This window comes from Cervus elaphus, chromosome 26, assembly GCF_910594005.1.
Source record: "Cervus elaphus chromosome 26, mCerEla1.1, whole genome shotgun sequence".
NCBI classification, from domain to species: domain Eukaryota; kingdom Metazoa; phylum Chordata; class Mammalia; order Artiodactyla; family Cervidae; genus Cervus; species Cervus elaphus.
Window position 1 is genome coordinate 16,694,236 of NC_057840.1, and position 21,217 is coordinate 16,715,452.

The window sequence follows — 21,217 nt, forward strand, 5'->3', positions numbered from 1 at the left end:
ATTAAATTTTTGGTAAGATGACTGTTCTATACCAATGGAAAAATATGATACTCTTTAGGAGTTTTAAAAGGCATTTGTTCTATTTAATTCTGTATTTCATTTTCTAATGTGAAAATTACTGGTCTTATGAAAAGATGAAATATGATTTATACGTTCTGTTCCTTTCTGGGAAATGTAATTGTGAAAGTACATGTTGTCATCATGCATGTTAAACACTTCGGTAGATACAGAAAATTCTCCTATCTTCAGGTGATTTTTTACTTTTACTCTACTTACCGTTTTATCATCAGATTTTCAAGTTTTTTTTCATCCTGTAAACAAGCAAGAAAAGTGACTATATTCATCTTTGAAGAGATGTTAGGTAGCAAATTGATGTGATAATTCTGTTAAACCTTAATGAGGCAGCAAATTTAGGAATGATGTATGTTAACAGCTTAGGAAAAAATCCAAAAATAATGTCAAAAGATGAGGTAAAAGTTACTGTCTTTCTGTGTGCTACACTATAACCACTCTTCCTCACATACTGAGTTGAAGGCATTTTCTTTGAGCTCATTTATGCTTTGAATTAACTAGAAAGCTTAAAAAAAATGAAATTTCTTATTGCTTTAATTTTAGACATGTGGAATATGGCTTCATGGTGAGGGTTAGCAGTTGCATGTCTGTTTTTATTCTCTAAATAGAAAGAAATTACTCAGTGAATGAAATATTTAAGATTTTAATAAGCTTTTATTTTTTAAAGTTTCTTTCAATATCCTATTTAAATATGGCTCTGTAATGTTAGGCTTAAAAAATGTGCATTGTTCAATACTGCCAGTGGCTGGGGATTATGATAACAGATAAGCTTCAATGGCTTTGTATAAATTTAAACAGTGGCTATAAAAATTAGTTTCCTTTGGCCTTTAATGACATTGGTACTTTTAAAAATGGCATACGGAGAAGACTCTGAAGTAGTTTCCTTTTTTCTTTTTATCTTTTTTTTTTTTTTCTTTTTATCTTTTAAGAATGTAATTAGGAATAAAAAGCATTAAATTTTTTTAAAGATGATATCAAGGAATATATAAATTAATCTGAGGCATCAAAGCATAGTTAGATATACATTACTTGATTAGGTTATCTTTTAGAATTTTCATAGGTTGAGGTTAATTTTGCATTTTAAGTACTGTGTGGCTTCAGAGAAATAGTCTTCAAAAGTTTTACGGATTTTAATTTGCAATTTTATAAGCTACTGGATAATTCAAAGATATGAATGGTCTATAACTCTTTTGCACTAAATAATAGGACATTGCACTAAAATACTGAATATACAAATGGATGGAAATTTTTGAGCACTGTCCTGAATTTATATATAATTAGTATTTGAGCTTAGAATAAAGACTACATTTTTATGGAAATGCAGATACTCTATCCGCTAAGTGCAATGGCAAACCCCAGGTGTGACCATGAAAATGTCTCTAGGCATTGACAGATGTCCCCTGGGGTAGAGAACCCCTGCTTTTGATAATATTGGCAGTTTTGCAGACCTTATATTAGGCAAATGTGAAGTGCTTTCCTACAATCGAAAAGAAACCAAGACCCAGTGAGACTAGGTGATGTCTGTGGGGTTACACCTGTGGCTGACCTGCGATTAAAATCCAGGACTTCTCATACAAGTCCGCACCCCTAATTTGCTTCACTTTTCATTAAAAAGTTCTCATCCTAAACCACTTTTTCACGATTATTTAAGCCAGAATTAACATTTGTGCCAGCTAATATTTGAACTTGCAGTTATACTGTTCTGAGGTCTGACATTCTAGAGCATGCACGATTTACGCAGCACTGGGCTAGATTCTTCCCTCATGAACATGAACCTTCTTTAGCTGCTTCAGTATTCCTGGAAACCAGTCCAGGACTTCACTGCACCTGGAAAAATCTCTCAAAAGTTCACCTGTAAAATCCTCGAAGAGTAGTGTGGGCTTACACCAAAGGCATTTTTGAGCCCATGTGTTCTATTGGGATTTCCCTATAGCTCAGATGGTAAAGAATCTGCCTTCAGTGCAGGAGACCCAGGTTCGATCCTTGGGTCAGGAAGATCCCCTGGAGAAGGAAATGGCAACTGACTCCAGTATTCTTGCCTGGAGAATCCCGTGGACAGAGGAGCTTCGTGAGCTCCAGTCCATGGGGTTGTAGAGAGTCGGACATGACTGACTGACTAACACACCCACAAGTGTTCTGTCACACAGGGTTCAGTAAGACTTCCCCAGAACCTCCTTTAAGTGTCTTTTTGCCCTTGGTGTTTCATGACTTGAGTCAATACCCTCATGTCGTCACTCTCCTGTCTCCTCTCAAAAACGCATTCCTCGTACCTTTTCTTCCACAGTTCTCTGGCCAATTTTCCTCCTCCTCACTCCTGGATCTTTTCCTCCAGATATTTCCCTCATCTTTTCTCATCTATTGTAATTTATCTTTTTCTCAAGTTCCTTTGCTATTTTGGGTATTGAAAGTGGCTGTTGAAAGTGAAAGTCACTCAGTCGTGTCCAACTCTTTGCGATCGCATGGACTATACAGTCCATAGAATTCTCCGGGCCAGAATATTGGAGTGGGTAACCACTCCCTTCTGCAGGGGATCTTCCCAATGCAGGGATCAAACCCAGATCTCCCGCATTGCAGGCATATTCTTTACCAGCTGAGCCACCAGCAAAGCCCAAGAATACTGCAGTGGGTGGTATAAGATCTTGAAAAATTTTTTAAAAATCTTCTGTGTTTCAATTTATTTTAGTGGAGACAGTACCAATACCTACTACTTCACAGGATTGGTGGGAGGCTTAGTGAACTGATAGATGTAAAATACTTACTCTAGTGCCTGAAAGCTAGTGACCACACAAGAAGGGAACTGTTGTTGTTTCAACGTTGTTTATTTGTATTACCAAGAACTGTGGTGAGACACAGAGAGGAAGAAATACGCCCTCGGGGACACCATTAATTTGCTCAGTGTAGAGGTAGAGGAAACCCTAACTGTAAGACCTTTGTGTATTATGATGTTAGGAGCATTTTAACTACCAGGCTATCAGGATTCTTTTGTTGGGTGTCTCGGAAGCGACATCTTACCTTGGGAAATCTTAGGTGTTATTGAGTATCGTCCTACCAGGAAAACACTGTTTCCCATGATACTGTTCTCCAGGTTGCAAGGAATAGAGAAGTGCTGAGGTTATTTGGGTGAAGAGGATTTATTGTAAAGATCTGTGGGAAGTCAGATCCCAGGCCAGCACCTCATGATTTGCCCAGTCGCAGTCTGCAGATAATGGGAAGATGGTTCAGGGTGAAACAGCTTGTCTGTATGGGAACAGCCTGCTGTGTCCGTGATTCAGCTCTTTCTTATCTCTGCTGTCTTTTTGGGTTCTGCTGCTATTGCCGGTCTCCTCTCTTGTCTTTTTCTGTCTAATGCTGCTGCCTCCAGGCTTCTACGTGCACTCTTCTCTGGGGATCGCTTGGTTTGCTAGTTTATATTCTAGTTATTTTCCATTTAGAAGTTGGCTAATACTGTCTCTGGGCTTCCCAGGTGGTGCTAGTGGTAAAGAACCCGCCTGCCAGTGCAGGAGATGTAAGAGACACAGGTTTGATCCCTCGGGCGGGATGATCCCCTGGAGAAAGGAATGGCAGCCCTCTCCAATATTCCTACTTGGAGAATCCCGTGGACAGAGGAGCCTGGCGGGCTGTAGTCTACAGTGCTGCAAAGAATCCGACATGACTGAAGTGACTTAGCATGCACAATATTGTCTCTAGCTGGAACTAGAGGAGGGAAAAGCCATCATTCCTCTTTGTTCTTAGTAGGTTGAGAGGGGTGAGCTGATGAGGGACCAAGGATTTTTGTTGGATAAAGACTACAGTTTGTTAAACACACGCGTTTAGCCTTCTGCGCAGCTCTCTCACCATGGTTATGCCCCGCCTCACAATGTCTGGGGAAATGACAGCGGTCATTCCTGTTGAATTATTGCTGTCCTGAGAAATCTTAAAGGCCATGAAGAATGGATTCTCAGACACATTCATCTGGAGACAAGTAAATATTATTGCCAGCAGAAATGGAATGTTGTCTGCTGATTTGACCTTTCTGTGGCAAGAATAAAACTTTTATTTTTAGGAAAGATCATAATGATAGTGAGTCATACTGTATATTCCAAGGATAAATTTCTGAAAAGATACATAGCCATTGAATTTTTCCACTCAATCAGGGACCCAGTCTGTAAAAGAAGGATGTTGGACTTGATGCTCTTAAGATGGACAAGCATTATGTAATTTTTAAAACATTTATACATCCCATTAAACTTTCCGAGTTGTCCCTCCAGGATATTTAAGAATAGGTAGACAAGCATGATTTGATTGAAAATCTTGACCATGTTCTCATTTTAGTCGTTACTTATTTTGTTCTCAATTTAAATGTCCCTGTAAGGAAATATTGCTTACCTAATGTCTGTTTTGTCTGTGTGTGATTAGATTACAAAAGGAATTAAGATCCTGCAAAATGCAATAATACAACAAGATGAGCGACTGGCCAGAGCAATGAGCAGTGATGGTTCCTTTCATATTACCCTACTAGTGATGCAGTTACTGAATGAAGATGAAGTCAACATGTGAGTACTACATCTTTCTGGAATATTGTTTTCCAAGTTATTACTTTAATATGAGTAAACATAACAGAACCTAAGGAGGCATTGAAATTCTAAAGAAGCATTCTTTGTTATAATTTGTTGCAGTCAACAAGCCAATGTACAGAATCAGCTGTACAATATTCTTCCTAATCTGTATTTTTTTTTCCCGCTGTGACACATGGCTTGCGGGACCCTAGTTCCCCAACCAGCGACTGAACCTTTGTACCCTGGAGCGGAAGTGCAGAGCTTAACCACTGGACCACCAGGGAACTGCCCCTAATCTATACTTTTGAACTGTGTTATTGTTATCAGATGCATTGGTTATGCAGTTATTTTGTCCATGTTAATTATGTAAGCGCTATGGGGTCTGTCCATTTAGGTTAGGATTCCAGGTAAAGATTCTGGAATCATGTCTTAATAGCTGCTCAATTTTGGGCAAATCACTCTTTAAGTAAATGGAGAAAATCATAGCACTGACACATGTAAACGCTCTTAGTATAGGGCCTGGCGCATAGTAGGCACTTAATATTATTAGCTATTAGAGCTGTAATTTATTAGATCAGTGGACAGTTTTCAGTCTCACCTCCCCCACTACTAGAATACTGTATACCCTGCACCCCCAAACCCAGAGTTGTGCCACAGAAGTTGAGTATGAGTCTTTGATTGCTGTTTTCCAGCCCACAGTGGAGAAACCTTGCTCATCCTCCACTTCTCTGGGACACTGTTGGAATGAGCGCCCCTTGTTCTGTTACCCACTGTGTAGCTCTCTAGATTAAACTCAAGCTTAAGCTCTTTGGAGAGCCAAAGCCAGAATTACAGGTTACAGCTTACTTCTCTTTTCTACCCTGACATATAGTCTCCTGAGGGAATGAAGAATACGACTTGGATAGGGAGGGTGCAAGGAAAAAGGGAAATATAAAGGAGAAAAGAATAAAGTAGTAACTCAAAAAATAGTCAATTTATGTCAATAGTCAGATTATGATTCTGGCGGTGATATCTTTTAAATAGTAGGACTGCATATTTTTAGGGATCAGTCTTCTCATCTGTTCCAATGTGGTCCACCCAAGAGCAGATACAATGCCAGAGAGGGCCGGAAGGTTTTACTTAACTCACGTTCACTGTTCGCTTTGCCAGTCAGAAGAAAAAAAGGAAATACTCTGATGCTTTTAAAGGAAAAGAAGTCAGAGAAAATGTGACACAAGAAGATGCAAGCCCAAGAGGAAGTGGGTGGCACGCTGTATGTTAGAGTGGAGGATGAGTCAGGGTTCCCCAGGGAAGCAGAACCAATAGGATGGATCTTCATTTCTTTATCTAGATATACTGATATATCTGTATGTGCACCATAGCTGTGTGTGGAGCTTTATTTGTAGGAATTAGCTCAGGTGATTCTAGGGGCTGGCAAATTTCAAACCTACAAGGCGGTCTGCCAGACTGGAGACCCGGGTGAGAGTTGATTTAGTATAGCCTCAAGTCCGAAGGTAGTCTGGAGGAAGAATTCCTTCTTCCCTGGGGGACCTCAAAGAAGAATGTGCTTCCACACAGACAGGAGGTTAGTGTCGAGGGAGATTTCTAACACAGGGACCTCAGGTAGTTCCTTCAATTCTCCTTTGCCTATCAGGGTATATATTAATAGATGAACCCAGAAGTTTCCTTGCTCCCTGGTAGGTAGACCTGGAAGTTCAAGGAGAATCGGTGGGTCAGTCGGGGCGGGATGAGGGATAGCGGCAATGCCAGGCATCCACGTTTCCTGATCAGAGGCCCCTGCAGAGCTCTTGTACCTCAGCAGACTCTGCCAGTGCGGTGCCTGGAAGGGACGCGTGACCTTTCGTGGACACCAGCGAAGGGTCCCTGGGAATATGACCAGACCAGGCTGCTGAATCGGGCATCTCTGAGAACCCAAACAGCAAGCAAACCAAAGACCTTCTTCAATCTTTATGCAAAAGTATGCTGGGTTCCCTGGGAAGGAGGAGGGGAGAGGGAAGGGAAAAGCAATCCTGAAAGGAAGTTTGAGTTAAAGAATAATTGTACCCCAAAGAGACCTTTTTAAACCAAAGAAGACTGAGTTACCATTGATTGCTAAGTTTAAGTTTTAGCTCTGTCATCGAAAATGGGTCTTGGCCATGGCATGTATATATATTTCAATCTCTGCTCCTCAGTCTCTATTTCCCAAACAAGTATTATTTTATTTCCTTAACAAGTGTTGTGAGTCTGGCCACACAGAAAGGTCATCTTTCTTGTACATATGAAGAAGCTGAGAGTTCTGGGAATTAAGCGTATGCTGGTCAGTGGAGAAACCAGAACTAGTTGGTTTTCTTTATTACTGTTCCATGGAGTGTGATTGAGGGAGGGGGTGGGATGGAGACGGGAGGGAGAAGATGGGCACAAGTTCATGAAAGAGGTGGAACAGATGAGTCTGCTACAAGTATGAGTGGCCTCCTCTGTGTAATTCAGTTGGAGAAGGAAATGGCAACCCACTCCAGTACTCTTGCCTAGAGAATCCTGTGGACAGTGGAGCCTGGTGGGCTGCCGTCTATGGGATCGCACAGAGTTGGACACGACTGAAGTGACTTAGCATGCATGCATGCATTGGAGAAGGAAATGGCAACCCACTCCAGTGTTCTTGCCTGGAGAATCCCAGGGACAGAGGAGCCTGGTGGGCTGCCGTCTATGGGGTCACACAGAGTCGGACACGACTGAAGCGACTTAGCAGCAGCAGCAGCAGCCGCATGTAACTCAGTGGCCTCTACTGATGAACACATAACTGGCTGGAAATACTGTTGAGTACTGTGCAGTTGGGTTGGGGTGAGGGTGTATGTTCTCAATGTATTATAATGTCTACATCTCTCATTGGAGGTAGGACTGCCTTCCCTAGGAGACTTTTAGAATTATTTGGGAGGATGGTTGATTTTGGTTGTCACTAAGGAATGCCATGGGCATTTTATGCGCAGGGTCAGTGTTACTAAACCACCTGCAGTAAGTACATGGAACAGTCCTGAACTAGGAAGCATTGTCTTGCCCTAAATCGTGGTATCATTTGTTGAAGAGTTACTGTCCAGAGCATAGTGACACTCTGAGTCATTGAGCCCTGTCTTTTACAATGTGTGTTTGCAAATTTCAATTTTGTATAAAAAATTAAATGGTTAGCAAGTCTGCTTGGTGTGTGAGGAATTAAAGTCACATCCTTGTGTTATTTTATAGTACTGGTAGTTGTAGCTCTGCTAGAAGATGATGACCAGATACTTGCAACGTAGCAATTATTTTTGACTAAGTTGCAATGAAAAATTAAGAAATATTTGAAGTTTGCTATACAGACAAGATAGTATTTTGCAGTTCAACCAACATTATTTATCAACCACATATAAGATACTGACCTAAGTGCTTTGGAGGAAATAAAGATGAATCATGAATGGATCCTGTGCTCATGTATTATACATTACAGTTGACTGGGTCATATGGATCCAAATAACTGTAACAGAAAAATGTAAAAAAAGTGGTCTGTTTCATTAAGTATAAAATATTCATGGAATTTCCAAGGCGAGATTTGCTTCTAATTTGGGGAACCAGGGAAGTAAGTGTTTGTGACTGAAGTGTCAACTTTTAAGTGATGATGAGATTCAAGGTGTGGCTTCATTTTGGGTAGCTGTATAGTGAGTGAAACTGATTGGGTTTTCTGCAAGACATTGATTATGTGAAGGGTTTTCTGAGTCCCTCATCTTTTAATTTTATCTTCCATCCCATACAGTATAATATGCTAGACATCTGTATTGTCAGGTTTGTTCTATGTCCTTACTTTTCAATATACTTCTGGTATCATATTTTAGGTATTTAATATAAAGTACTGATCAATGGGTCAGATAAGGAGTGTGCAGAAACTTTTTTTTTTAAATGTAAAGGATTTCTTCAGGTAGATGGCATGCTTTGTGTCTTCACAGTGCAGAAAAATGAAATAGAAATGTGTTAGTCCAAATACTGATTTGAAAAGATGGATGTCCTGTCTTTGTTTTGAGTATAACCTTTGGGTCTGAATTCTAGTTTCAGAATTCTGTTTCCTACATACCTATACCCTGTTCAGTTTACTATAAAGAAATCTTTCCATAAACAGTTCTTGAAAAGATATTCTATTTAAAAGAATTTTAAAGTCAGTGATATTTACCAAGAGGCACTGTGACTCATTTTCACTCTGTGACCAGTGACATCTCATTAGGATAAATGTATTGGTTTATATTACTACATAGTGGAAAAACTGGACTGAATTTGGATCATTTATATTTCTTTAAAGAAAAATGGAATGTAGAATTCACTGGTTCTGAAAACTCCTGACCTTTAGGATGGCCTGCTTTGCTATAGAGTTATATTTAAAGTGAGTATCTTGGTATTCATCCCCTGATTTATGGAAGATGAGCCAGAGTAGGTGTTCTGTTTCACATGCTTGAATTCAGCCCATGGTGAAGATAGTACTGCGGTAGCAGTGTGTCTTTTGGGATGAACATAAATACAGTCAGGAAAAATTGGATTTCAGATGTGAACTTGGAGGTCCAGTGAGAAATGTTGACATTTCTAAAGCTGTTTTGAAATATTATATATTGTTTGACAGAGAAGTAAGACCCAGTATGGAAACTATGGGTGAAAATCAGTTAAAAACTTAAAGCTAATGAAGAAATATGAAACATCTAGAAAAATGTCTAAGTTTCTTTTCACACATTTGACATCTTATTACTATTAATGAACAAATTGCTGATTAAGATAATCTAAATTAAGGTGATTCATCAGAAGGGTATTTTAAACACCTCTCCATAATGTAAAATGTCTTTCTTTCTTTCTTGAGTGATTGCTGCCCTCTAGTGAGATTTTAGTTTTTTTCTCATTTTAAAGTCCCTGTACTAAAATCCTCTTAGTATGGAAATAATTGATCTTAATTTTCAAAATATTCCAAACCTGATAATGTCTAATTCAGTAATATAGTAAACTTTTTATTTTTATTAAGAAAAAATAGTGCATTTGAAATACAGAATAACCCTTTAATCAGATAGACTAAACATATACAGCAAATTTATGTTGCTGTAGTTGTAAACTTGTACTTTGGTCAAGTCTAATAAATTATCTTATTATGGAGACTGTTATATTTTAAAGAGATAATATATTTTAATTTTTAGTAAAGTGCTTCTAAATAGTTAATACTATGTAAGTATTAGTACTTTTTTTTTTTTAGTATTAGTACTTTTAACAAGAACCTTGAACTTTCACATAATCTGATATAAACTTTTGTAGGTATTAGGTTTTTCTGCAATATATTGTCAATTTTTTTTTCTTTAGTTGTGCATGCAGTATTTCCTTGGTTTAAAACCTTTTGGTAAACTATAACATAACATCTTCTTTTGTATCTTTAGTATAAAATAAATTGTAATTAGGTAAAGATTAATTCACTTATATAAATTTTGTTTAAGATTAATGTTAGTTTTATTTTTATCCTATGGATTTGATTTTGAAGGTATTCTAAGCATTAAAATAATTAGTACAAATACATAAATTAATTTATCTTTCTAAAACTCTCATTTGGTTTTGTATATTTTACTACTTATTATATTACTAAAAAATATATTGTCTCTTGCCAGTGGTATTGATGCTCTTTTGGAGTTAAAGCCATTTGTAGAAGAAATCCTCCAAGGAAAACCTTTGACTTTGCCCTTTGAAGGGGTTGACACTTTCGGAAATCAGGTTGGATTTGTGAAACTGGCAGAAGGAGATCACATAAACTCACTTTTGGAGATAGCAGGTAAAACAAACAGCGATATACTTACATGAAATCTCATTGTTGAAGAAGAAATTTTTTTCTCCCAATTCTTATAGTAGAGATTTGACATCTTTCAAATTTGGGGCGGGGGGGCCAGTGTAGCCTTATTTTATAAGTGACCTACTTCAGCAGTTGCTTGTGTAGCTAAGTAGCCAAATAAAAGGCCAGAACAGTTACTGTATCTTGATCCTTTGACTCGGGGGAATATGTTGATTCTGGAAGATGATGGACTGGACTCAAGTATTTGTTAGGACTATCCTAATCATAAATCTGAAGGATCCAGTGCTTATCGTGACATATAGCTGGCATTAAGTAAATATTGAATGAGTTAATTAGAAACACCAGTTGCCTGTCCAGAAGCTTGTGGGGATTGTCACCCCGTTGGGAGAGTCGGGAGATGGGTCAGTGGCATTTCCCTCTGTGCCCCGTGTTCCTTCCTGTTTAGGTACCAGTGTCTAAGCAGAAGGCCCGTTGGTGGTGGTGGAAGGTCTGACAGCCCTGGAGAGCATGCTGCTTTGCGCAGCACGGTCGTGAATGTTAGGGAAACTTGTTGTTCAGTCGCTCAGTCATGTCCTAATCTGCAGCCCCATGGGCTGCAGCACATCAGTCTTCCCTGTCCTTCACCACCTCCCAGAGCTTGCTTAAACTCATGTCCATCGAGTTGATGATGCCATCTAACCATCTTGTCCTCTTGTCATCCCCTTCTCCTCCTGCCTTCTCTCTTTCCCAGCATCAGGGTCTTTTCCAGTGAGTGGGCTCTTCTCATCAGGTGGCCAAAGTATTGGAGCTTCAGCTTCAGCATCAGTCCTTCCAATGAATATTCAGGACTGATTTCCTTTAGGATTGACTGGTTTGATTTCCTTTCTGTCCAAGGAATTCTCAAGAGTCTTCTCCAACATCCTAGTTTGAAAGCATCAATTCTTTGGCAGTCAGCCTTCTAGGGAAATAGAAGCAGAAAATTATAAAACCTGGAAGAGTGCTTTTTTGAGATGATCCAGAGATCATAGTTTGGGTGTTCGTGTATGTACTGTAAACAATTTTTATTTTTTTCTCTCATGTCAGATCGTTTCATGTCATCCCATTTCAGGTTCAATAATCCTTAATTCATAACACTCTCTCATCATTGCTCCATGCTGGGCTTATTTTTATTTATCTATCTGTCTTAAAATAACATCATCTGGGAATCTACCACCTAAAACACAAGCGAGAACCTTGGTAGTAATCTCACCACATTGTCTTTTTCATCCATCTGTCCTTTGGCCTTCCTTCATTTAAGCTAACCATCATCCTGAAGTCAGAGTTTGTTATTTCTTTGTATTTTCCCAAGTTATATGTGTATTTTTAAGCAGCTTTAACCTTATATTCAATAAAAAGGATCTCATATTGTATGTGATCTTTTGAGACATACTTTTTAGAAAAACTCAATATCATATTGTCTTCATGTAGTTTTTAGTTGCCCATTCAAAATTGCACCTATTTTGGGGAGGAGAGAGGCATGAGGGTCAGATTTCATTTCATTGTGAAGTTTTTCTTTTGTGGAGCAACGTATATATAAATAACAAACAAGCAAGCAGTTAAACAATATTTATGAGTCAAGTAGGACTTAAAATCATCAGTTGGCCAAGGAGAAGGCAACTCCAACAGTTTTGATGGCAAAGCGTTTGGGAACCCATGCCTTCCACTGAACAGACTTAGCTGTTCTTCCTGAACTGCTCTGGAGAGAATGCTAGATTCAGGTCTTTCTTTTTGTAATATAAATATCTCTGAGCTCAAGAAACATTTCTAATTAGTCATTCATTCATTGTTCTTTTAAATAATTCAATGGTTGCTTGCAACATTGAGAATTCCATCCATTCTTAGCACATAGTCTCATAAAAGCAGTTTCCAGTATTGATGAAAGATCCATTGTGTGCAGAGGAATGTGAAATCTCGCCAACTTTAGTTGTGACTATGAGCCCAAGACTGTTGGCTTGTCATTTTAGAAAAGGCCACTGCCCCTGTAATTCCCTTCTAGATGCCAGAGACTGTTTCTTAAAAATATGTATACTTTTCTAAACATTTAAACAAAACATTACAAGAAATGGAAAATGGAGGGAGACTAGCACTCTGTCTCCCTCATATAATCAATTGCTTTTAGTTTTTTTTTTGTGTAAACTGCTCTGTTGCTTTGGATTATATACTTTTTATACAGTTTGAAAGTGAAAGTTGCTCAGTCGTGTCTGACTGTTTGTGACCCCATAGACTGTATAGCATAGTCCATGGGGTTCTCCAGGCCAGAATACTGGAGTGGGTAGCCTTTCCCTTCTCCAGTGGATCTTCCGGACCCAGAAATCATACTGGGGTCTCCTGCATTGCAGGCGGATTCTTTACCAACTGAGCCATCAGGGAAGCCCCCCCTTTTATGCAGTTTAAGGAATCTAAATATTTGAATATGTATATAGAAAATTTCACTGCAGTTTAGTTGCAGCCTTAATTTGTATAATGTCCAGATGTTCAGTATGTGGAATTTTGGTCAGTATTTTACTTCATTAAATTTATTTTTTAAAGAGTGCTTCAATATTAGTATTGTTTTAGTCCAATAGGATCAGTAAAATAATGTCATATTTGTTTTGTGTCATATTTCATAAACTATTTATTCAAATATATTACAACTTTCAGAAGAATATATTCTATTGACCAGGGTAATACATTTCTTAGAAATTGATATAAACTATGTATATATATTAATATGTTTATACCAGTGTATTAAAATCTTACTTGTTCAGCATAATGGAGGCAGACCTAGTTTGACTTAATATAAAGCAGGAAAATTTTTAAAGAACATATATTTAATTATTAAAGTGTTGATAAAGAAGTCCATATTTTGCAGTGAAATTAACTTGAAAAATAGTGAAAATTATAATTCATGAATAGTCTGATTTGTGTAATTTTCATGGAGTTTTTCAATTTTTAAGTTAAAGGAAACAAATTCTTAAAATTCAAACTACACAGTTGGTATGAAAAAAAGACTGAATTTTAGATACTAATATTTGAACTCATTGAAAAATTATAAGATAAAGAATAATTTAGAATTAATATGTAGAATTAAAGAAAGTTATTATACAATTTGAACTAGTAAAGTCTGACTCGATGAGCTACTAGTACCACTAGATGTTTTTGGTAGATGCTGAATGGGCTGAAGAGACCACGACCATCTTTGCACATCGTGGGTAAGTGGCCTTATGGTATTAGCCGCTTGAGGGAGCTGGTAAGATTTAGGCATCCAAGGCTGTGTGTCTGTTTCCTACCTTGACCTTGAATGATCCTGTTTTTCCAGAGTAAAACAGTACCTTCTCTCCTAGCAGTGTACAATAGCTCATACAGCTAAGGAGGTATTGAAAATTATGCATTTATATGTCATTTCTGCACATTTTACAGTGATCAAATTGCACTGAAAGCTTTTTGCATAGAAATGAATATGTGATGATTTCATTCACTTTTTTTTTCATGAAATGTAATTTTGTTAAAAAGTATGTTAGATTGAGAGATTGCTAAAAGTTTAGCCTGCCCGGATTATAGTAGTTCTTGCAAATCTTTTTTTTAAATGAGAAGAGTGCTTGGTTAGCATGATAAAAAATTGCAAGTGCACTTATCTCATAAAAGGAGAGACGAAAGTTTTTTAGGATGTTCATTTGAACATTACTCTTTCTCTTACTATGACTATCACATCCCCCAAAGATGGAGAGTATACGCCCTGTGCTTCTTCTTGTGGAGCGTCTGTCCAGGTGCGGGGCTTTTGGACTTCTGACCACTACAGGCAGTTGGACATCCCAGTGGCCCTGCTGACCGTCCTGTTGAATGGCTGGGGCTAAGCTGTCTTCAGGCACATCAGAACACCCTAGCTGCACATCATTTAGAACTAAGCAAAGACGAGCTCTTCTCCCCAGCCAGAATGTCTGAATCACAGATCTGCTTCCTAGAGGACCATCAGAACCTCTGTCACACGCCCAGCCTCTGTGCAGGCCCCCAGGCACACATCCGCCTATTCTCCCCTTTCATCTCTCTTTTTACCGTTTCTATTGTCCCATAGAGGGGGGAAATTGTTTTTCTTTCTGCCCTCCTATCTTCTCCCCAAGGGACCCTGTCGACTTAGACTGACAACAGATTAGCAAGGGAAAAGCAGCAAGTTTATTAATGTGTACAGTACACACCCTGTGGGAGAAACCACAATGAAGAGGAACTCAGTGGGGTGGCTAGAATGTGGGCTTAAATGGCATCTTAGCAGAAGAACAATAAACTCGTAGAGAAGCGACAAGACCTCCTCTGTCTTGTCTAAGGGTTCTAGGCTCTCACGGGTGGCAGACTGTGGGGATGTAAATGTGTGGGGTGGGAACAACCAGTGGACTAAGGTTTGTTTGCACAGGTCCACTTTGGCCGTAGGAATTCCCCACGAAAGGGGATTTTTGGCAGTCCTCATTTTCCACAAGTGTCTGCTTTTGTTCAGACAAGGGAAGCTTGGGGAAAGTTTCTTTCCACAGCTATTGATTCTCTTTGTCTCTACTCAAAGTATGCCTTATGCCCAAGTGGTGTATTTCCAGAGGGCATATTCTGATCCCCTATATGTTTTATTTTACTTGATTTTCAATCAGATACTTAAATGGATTTACCTTGTGTGGGGCTTTATTCTAATCATCTTACAAATGTTAATTCTTTTAATCTTAACTCTATGAGACAGGGATGATTGTCATTACCCCCATTTTTCAGTGGGAAACTGAGACACAGGCTAAATGATGAAGCCAGGACTCAAATCCAAGCAGTCTGGCTCCAGATTCCATGTTCTGTTTTTAAATTGTTATTATTATTTATTATAGTGTATGTGTGATATACAGTACACATAAGGAACAATATTTGGTACAGAATAAATGTTAACTATCATTATCATTGTTGTGAAATAGTCTCCAAAAGTATTCCTTTTACTGGTTGTATAATATTCTGTTGCATCATAATTTATTTTACTTTTCCCGTGTTGTTAGGCTTTTAAAAAAATTTTTTTTTCATTTATTTTTATTAGTTGGAGGCTAATTACTTTACAATATTATAGTGGTTTTTGCCATACATTGACATGAATCAGCCATGGATTTACATGTATTCCCCATCCTGATCCCCCCTCCCAGCTCCCTCCCCATCCCATCCCTCTGGGTCTTCCCAGTGCACCAGCCCTGAGCACTTGTCTCATGCATCCAACCTGGACTGGTGGTCTGTTTCACCCTTGATAATATACATGTTTTGATGCTGTTCTCTCAGATCATCCCACCCTCGCCTTCTCCCATAGAGTCCAAAAGTCTGTTCTATACATCTGTGTCTCTTTTTCTGTCTTGCATATAGGGTTATCGTTACCATCTTTATAAATTCCATATATATGCATTAGTATACTGTATTGGTCTTTATCTTTCTGGCTTACTTCACTCTGTATAATGGGCTCCAGTTTCATCCATCTCATTAGAACTGATTCAAATGAATTCTTTTTAATGACTGAGTAATACTCCATAGTGTGCATGTACCACAGCTTCCTTATCCATTCGTCTGCTGATGGGCATCTAGGTTGCTTCCATGTCCTGGCTATTATAAACAGTGCTGCGATGAACATTGGGGTGCACGTGTCTCTTTCAGATCTGGTTTCTTCGGTGTATAAGCCCAGGAGTGGGATTGCTGGGTCATATGGCAGTTCTATTTCCAGTTTTTGAAGGAATCTCCACACTGTTCTCCATAGCGGCTGTACTAGTTTGCATTCCCACCAACAGTGTAGGAGGGTTCCCTTTTCTCCACACCCTCTCCAGCATTTATTGCTTGTAGACTTTTGGATAGCAGCCATCCTGACTGGCGTGTAATGGTACCTCATTGTGGTTTTGATTTGCATTTCTCTGATAATGAGTGATGTTGAGCCTCTTTTCATGTGCTTGTTAGCCATCTGTATGTCTTCTTTGGTGAAATGTCTGTTTAGATTTTGGCCCATTTTTTGATTGGGTCATTTATTTTTCTGGAGTTGAGCTGCAGGAGTTGCTTGTATATTTTTGAGATTAATCCTTTGTCTGTTGCTTCGTTTGCTTGTTAGGCTTTTTTTTAGCTTGTTGTTGCTTGTTGTTAGGCTTTTTAAAAAAATTGAGGTACAATTGATATGTAACATTATATTTTTTTCTGGTGTTCAGTGTAGTGATTTGGGTTTCGTATATATTGCAAAACGATCACCGTAATAAGCGTAGTTAACATCCATCATCACACAAAGTTACAAATTTTTTTTTCTTGTGATGAGAATGTGTAAGATATACTGTTTTAGCAGCCTTCAGATATGTAAGACACTATTGTTTAACTTAGGCACTATGCTGTATATTACATCTCCAGCACTTATTTTTTTAAGAAGTGAAAATTTGCATCTTTTGACCTCCTTCAGCCGTCTTGCCACTCTCACCAGATCCTCTGTTCTTAATCACTTTGCTCATCTGTTACACTGTAAATTAACAACAGAACTCCTAAGGAGCTTGTGGGAGCACCTTCCTGCCTAGGCTGAAGCCCAGCTCAGGTCTGAGATCATAGCTTCCTCGTTTCACCAAATGCCTTGCAACATGGAACCCAGAGATGTCACCCACTTTCTCTTAGTTCTCTCTTGCTTTTTCTGTTTTGCCCTGACACAGAGGCCTTATCTTACTGGTGTTTCATGGTGTCGAGGTTTTGTTACCCTCTCCCTCTCCTTTCTGCAGTTGTCTGAATATTCCTCTTGTGCACTGAGGGCCTCGTTCCCTCTCTTGCTGCCATTCCGTGAGCACAGCCATCCAGCTGTCCTGGCTCAAAGTGAACTGTCCGCCCCTCTGCCCCCAAACTTTTCCCCAACGCAGCCTCAGCCATGATCAGCTGAGTGACTTTAAGCAATATATCTAATTCCTTACTTAATTACCTTATCTGTAGAATGAATATAATTGTAACTATTCTCAAAATATATAACATATGTGAAGTGCTTTGGTATAGTGTTTGGCACATGTACGATGTTAAATAAGATGGTAGCTATTATCATTAGTAAAACATAATAATAATAATTATCCCCACTACTGCCATCACAACTACTACTTTTCTTGAGATCCCTTGCCTTCTTTGACAGTGGCCTCTAATATTCCAGTCCCGCAGTTCATAAGCATAGTGAAATCTTGGGCTCTTCATCTGCCAGAACTACTCTGAGACCTTAAATCAGGTAGGGCTGTTGATTACAGCTTCCCGGACTCCTTGCTTCAGCCCACGGTATCCTGGTGTTCTGGTCTCCGGCTGAAGTCTCCTGTCTTAACTCTGGTTCTCTCTTTTTTGCTCACTGTGCTTCAGTTACACTGCTTCATGTCAGTGGGAAAGGAATTGAATAAATGCAAAAAATAAAAAAAACAGATGAAATTGTATTACTTAGGATTATGTATCTTTATTATTAATTTTGTTGTTCTTTATATAGCACAGTCTCCTTGTGTTTAAAATACATGCTAAAAACTTATTCCTCTGACAATTTGCTTCTTTAGCTGAGGTGAATTATATTATTCAGGGAGCATTTTTAGCTGACTTTTGAAGGATATCTGATGTATTTGCTATGTGCTTTTCTTTTCAGTGATTGAAATCACTAAATAGTGCTTTTCTATTCAGTGATTATAGGATTGATTCCTCCTGTGGTACTAGGAGGAATCGAACAGTTTCTTAAAATATTCATAAACTTCTCTTCTGGAACATGAGTTAACATAAATGAAAAATGACGTGGTTTTCAACATTAGCAAAAGCTTTTCTGATCTCAAGAATAGTATTTCTGAAACTATTACCCAGTACTCTGGCTAAGCAATAGATTATGCTATTAGTTATATGAAATCAATACTAAGAAGTATAAAAAATGCCAAATGAAGGTGGCCTTTCCCCCCTTATTTCTATCCTCGTAGAGAATATACTGTGTTGAAAAAAACACATTAGTAGAAATGAAATGTGCTTTGTGACAAGTATTATTTAAGCCAGTATTGTGAATAGATACCCATCAAGGTCCAGGGAATAATGAGAACTGTTGAGTCAAAATTTGATGTTACTGAAGCCAATAATTTAGAAAATTTCATTTCTTTAGAATCAATTGAACATAATGGTATATGAATAAAATAATATGTAACAATGAATATAGAGAGTTAATGAACCATACAAATGCCTACTGTTTTGATTTCTGTTAACAAATCCCTGTATTTCTTGTATTTTTTCCTTGTAGCTCTTGTATTTTTTGATAATTCTTAGCATTAAGCCTTTCTCCTTATTGGGCTAAAATCTGTCCCCTGAGACCATAAGCTCCATGAAAGCAGGGACATGCTTGCTGTCTTCAAGACATTATGCATCTGACAAATGTGGGAGCTGCTTAGTAACTAACTGAACAAATAAATTTTACCTTTTACACCTTCGTGCCATTTTTGTTTTGAAGGCTGGTTTGAACATGTTGCTAATCTGCCATCTGAAGTTCTTCTATGTGGTAATTCTTCAAATACTTGAAGAGTTAGAAAATATGCCCTCATCTCTTTAGTCTCTTTAGTTAAATTTTGGGAGTTTAGTAAGTTTGTTCATCATGGAATATATTAAACCCTAGGACATTGCGAATGTTTGACTATTTTTGAGCAATAAAAATGACTTTTATAATATTCAGTTTAATGTTTTAATTTTAAGTATTTATTTAAAAATTTTTTTAGTTCTGTTTAAAACAGTTGAGAATATGTCAGAAGAGAGAGGATCAAAGCTGTGATGTGATGGGGTAGTTGAGAAAGGATATACCTGTTTGTGATTTATATGACGGCTTCCCTGGTGGCTCAGTAGTAAAGAATCCACCTGCAATGCGGGAGAACTGAGTTCGATCCCTGTGTTGGGAAGCTCCCCTGGAGGAGGAAATGGCAACCCACTCCAGTATTTTTGTGTGGAGAATCCCATGGACAGAGGAGCCTGGCGGGCTACAATCTACGCAGTCGCAAAACTGTCGGACATAAGTTAGTGACTAAACAACAAAAGCAATTTACAGGAACTAAAAGATGGTAAGTTAATTATAACAGTCCAGGCAAACTTTGTCTTATTGCTCTTCATTTTATTGTGCTTCACATGCTCTGGCCTTGTTTCTCTTTGCTTTACAAATTGAGGGTCGGTGGTGACCTTGTGTGAGCACGTCCATCAGGGACACTTTTCTGACGTTTGCTCACTTAGTGTCTGTATGTCACATTTTGATAATTCTCTCAATATTTCAAACTTTTCATGATTATGTTTGTTACAGTAACCTGTGGTCAGTGACCTTCGGGGTGCGGTGAGCCACGCCCACATAAGGCAGCCAAGTGAATAAATGTATGTTCTGACTGCCCGGCTGACCTGCCGTTTCCCCATCTCTCCCTCACTCTGCGGGCCTCCCTGGTCCTTGAACAGAATAATGTTGAAATTAAGCCAGTTAATAATCCTACAGTGGCCTCTGAGTGTTCAAGTGAAAGGAAGAGTTAATCAATATGGCAGATTTTATTCTTTTTTTTTTTCTCATTTATTTTTATTAGTTGGAGGCTAATTACTTTACAAAGATTTCACTCTTATTTGAAGTAATTGTCACAGCTGCCCCAACCTTCGGCAGCCACCACGCTGATCAGTCAGCAGCCATCAACTTCATAGCAAGACCCTTACTAGCAAAGAAATGACTACTCTCTGAAGGCTCAGATGGTGGTTAGCTGTTTTTAACAATAAAGTAGGGTAAATATAACTTTTATACGTCCCCTCAAATTTGTGTGACTCTGTTGTGATACTTGCTTTATTGTGGTGGTTTGGAACTGAACTGTCAGAATCTCCAGGGCACACCCATGATTGTTACAAATACAGTCTTCTTTAACACGTGTGTTTGCTGGGGGGACCGCTGTCTTTGTTTAGGCTGCCCAGCATCTAGACTCTTCCTGCATCGGTCATGTCACATACCTTCTTTCACAGGTTTTGCTTTCTCAGTTCTACATCATCTTGCTTTGGCCCAGACTTTGAGTCAGAAGCTAGCAACTTGAGCAAAAAAAGGACTGTGCAGAATCCATTCTGGGGATAGGTGGTGTCATCACTGTCGAAGACAGGTGGCAGGGTTCTCGCCCTTCGTGTGTGTGTGTGTGTGTGTGTGTGTGTGTGTGTGTGTGTGTGTGTGTGTATGTATGTGTGCGTGCACACGCACGCGTGGCTTCAGTAATACCAACTGGGAGAGGTTGTGGTGTCTCTGGACTATAACGGGGGACATCTTGGCTTCCTGGCCTTCCAGCCTGGGACTTTAGTCCTCCCAGTGTTATTATATAAATTCCTTTCCTGCTTACCTCAGCCAAAACTGTTATCTGTTGGTTTCAGTTAAGAATTAATGTTTTCTTGGTCTTTTAATGGTCTATTGCTTAACCTTTTTTTATTACCATAGAGGAGATGGGAAAAATCATGTGGTGGCAGTGAGTCGCAGTGAAGGGTTTTTAGGGCATGCCCTAAACTTACAAAGTGTGATCAAAACATCATAGGTGGCACATAGGAGCATTTGGTAGATGTTAGACAAAATAACAAAGTAAGATTCTGAAAATGCAGTGAAATGGTATTTTGAACTATTGAATTTTTACCTGTGTGTTTCTTCTTCCGTAGCTTTTATGCCTCGCCTCCCTCTAAGCAGTGGCACTTAACGTGTTCAGAAGAGAGACTACAGCAGAAAAAATAGAGAAAGGACTTTGAAGTTTCAGCAACTAAGCATAACGGTGTTTTTTCCTGCCCCAGTGCTAGGAAAGTTTCCCTTTTTTTGGATGAAGAA

At 38.7% G+C, this 21,217-nt stretch overlaps 1 protein-coding gene across 3 annotated transcripts in view; it reads left to right on the plus strand.

Moving 5' to 3' along the window:
• Nucleotides 1-21,217, plus strand: part of AKAP7 (A-kinase anchoring protein 7) — a 130,201-nt gene that overhangs the window by 16,222 nt on the left and 92,762 nt on the right. For all 3 annotated transcript variants that reach the window (XM_043888453.1, XM_043888452.1, XM_043888451.1), the window contains exons 4-5: nucleotides 4,468-4,604; nucleotides 10,235-10,395. In XM_043888453.1, coding sequence (XP_043744388.1) covers nucleotides 4,468-4,604; nucleotides 10,235-10,395 — 298 coding nt within the window. The remainder of the gene's footprint in view (nucleotides 1-4,467; nucleotides 4,605-10,234; nucleotides 10,396-21,217) is intronic.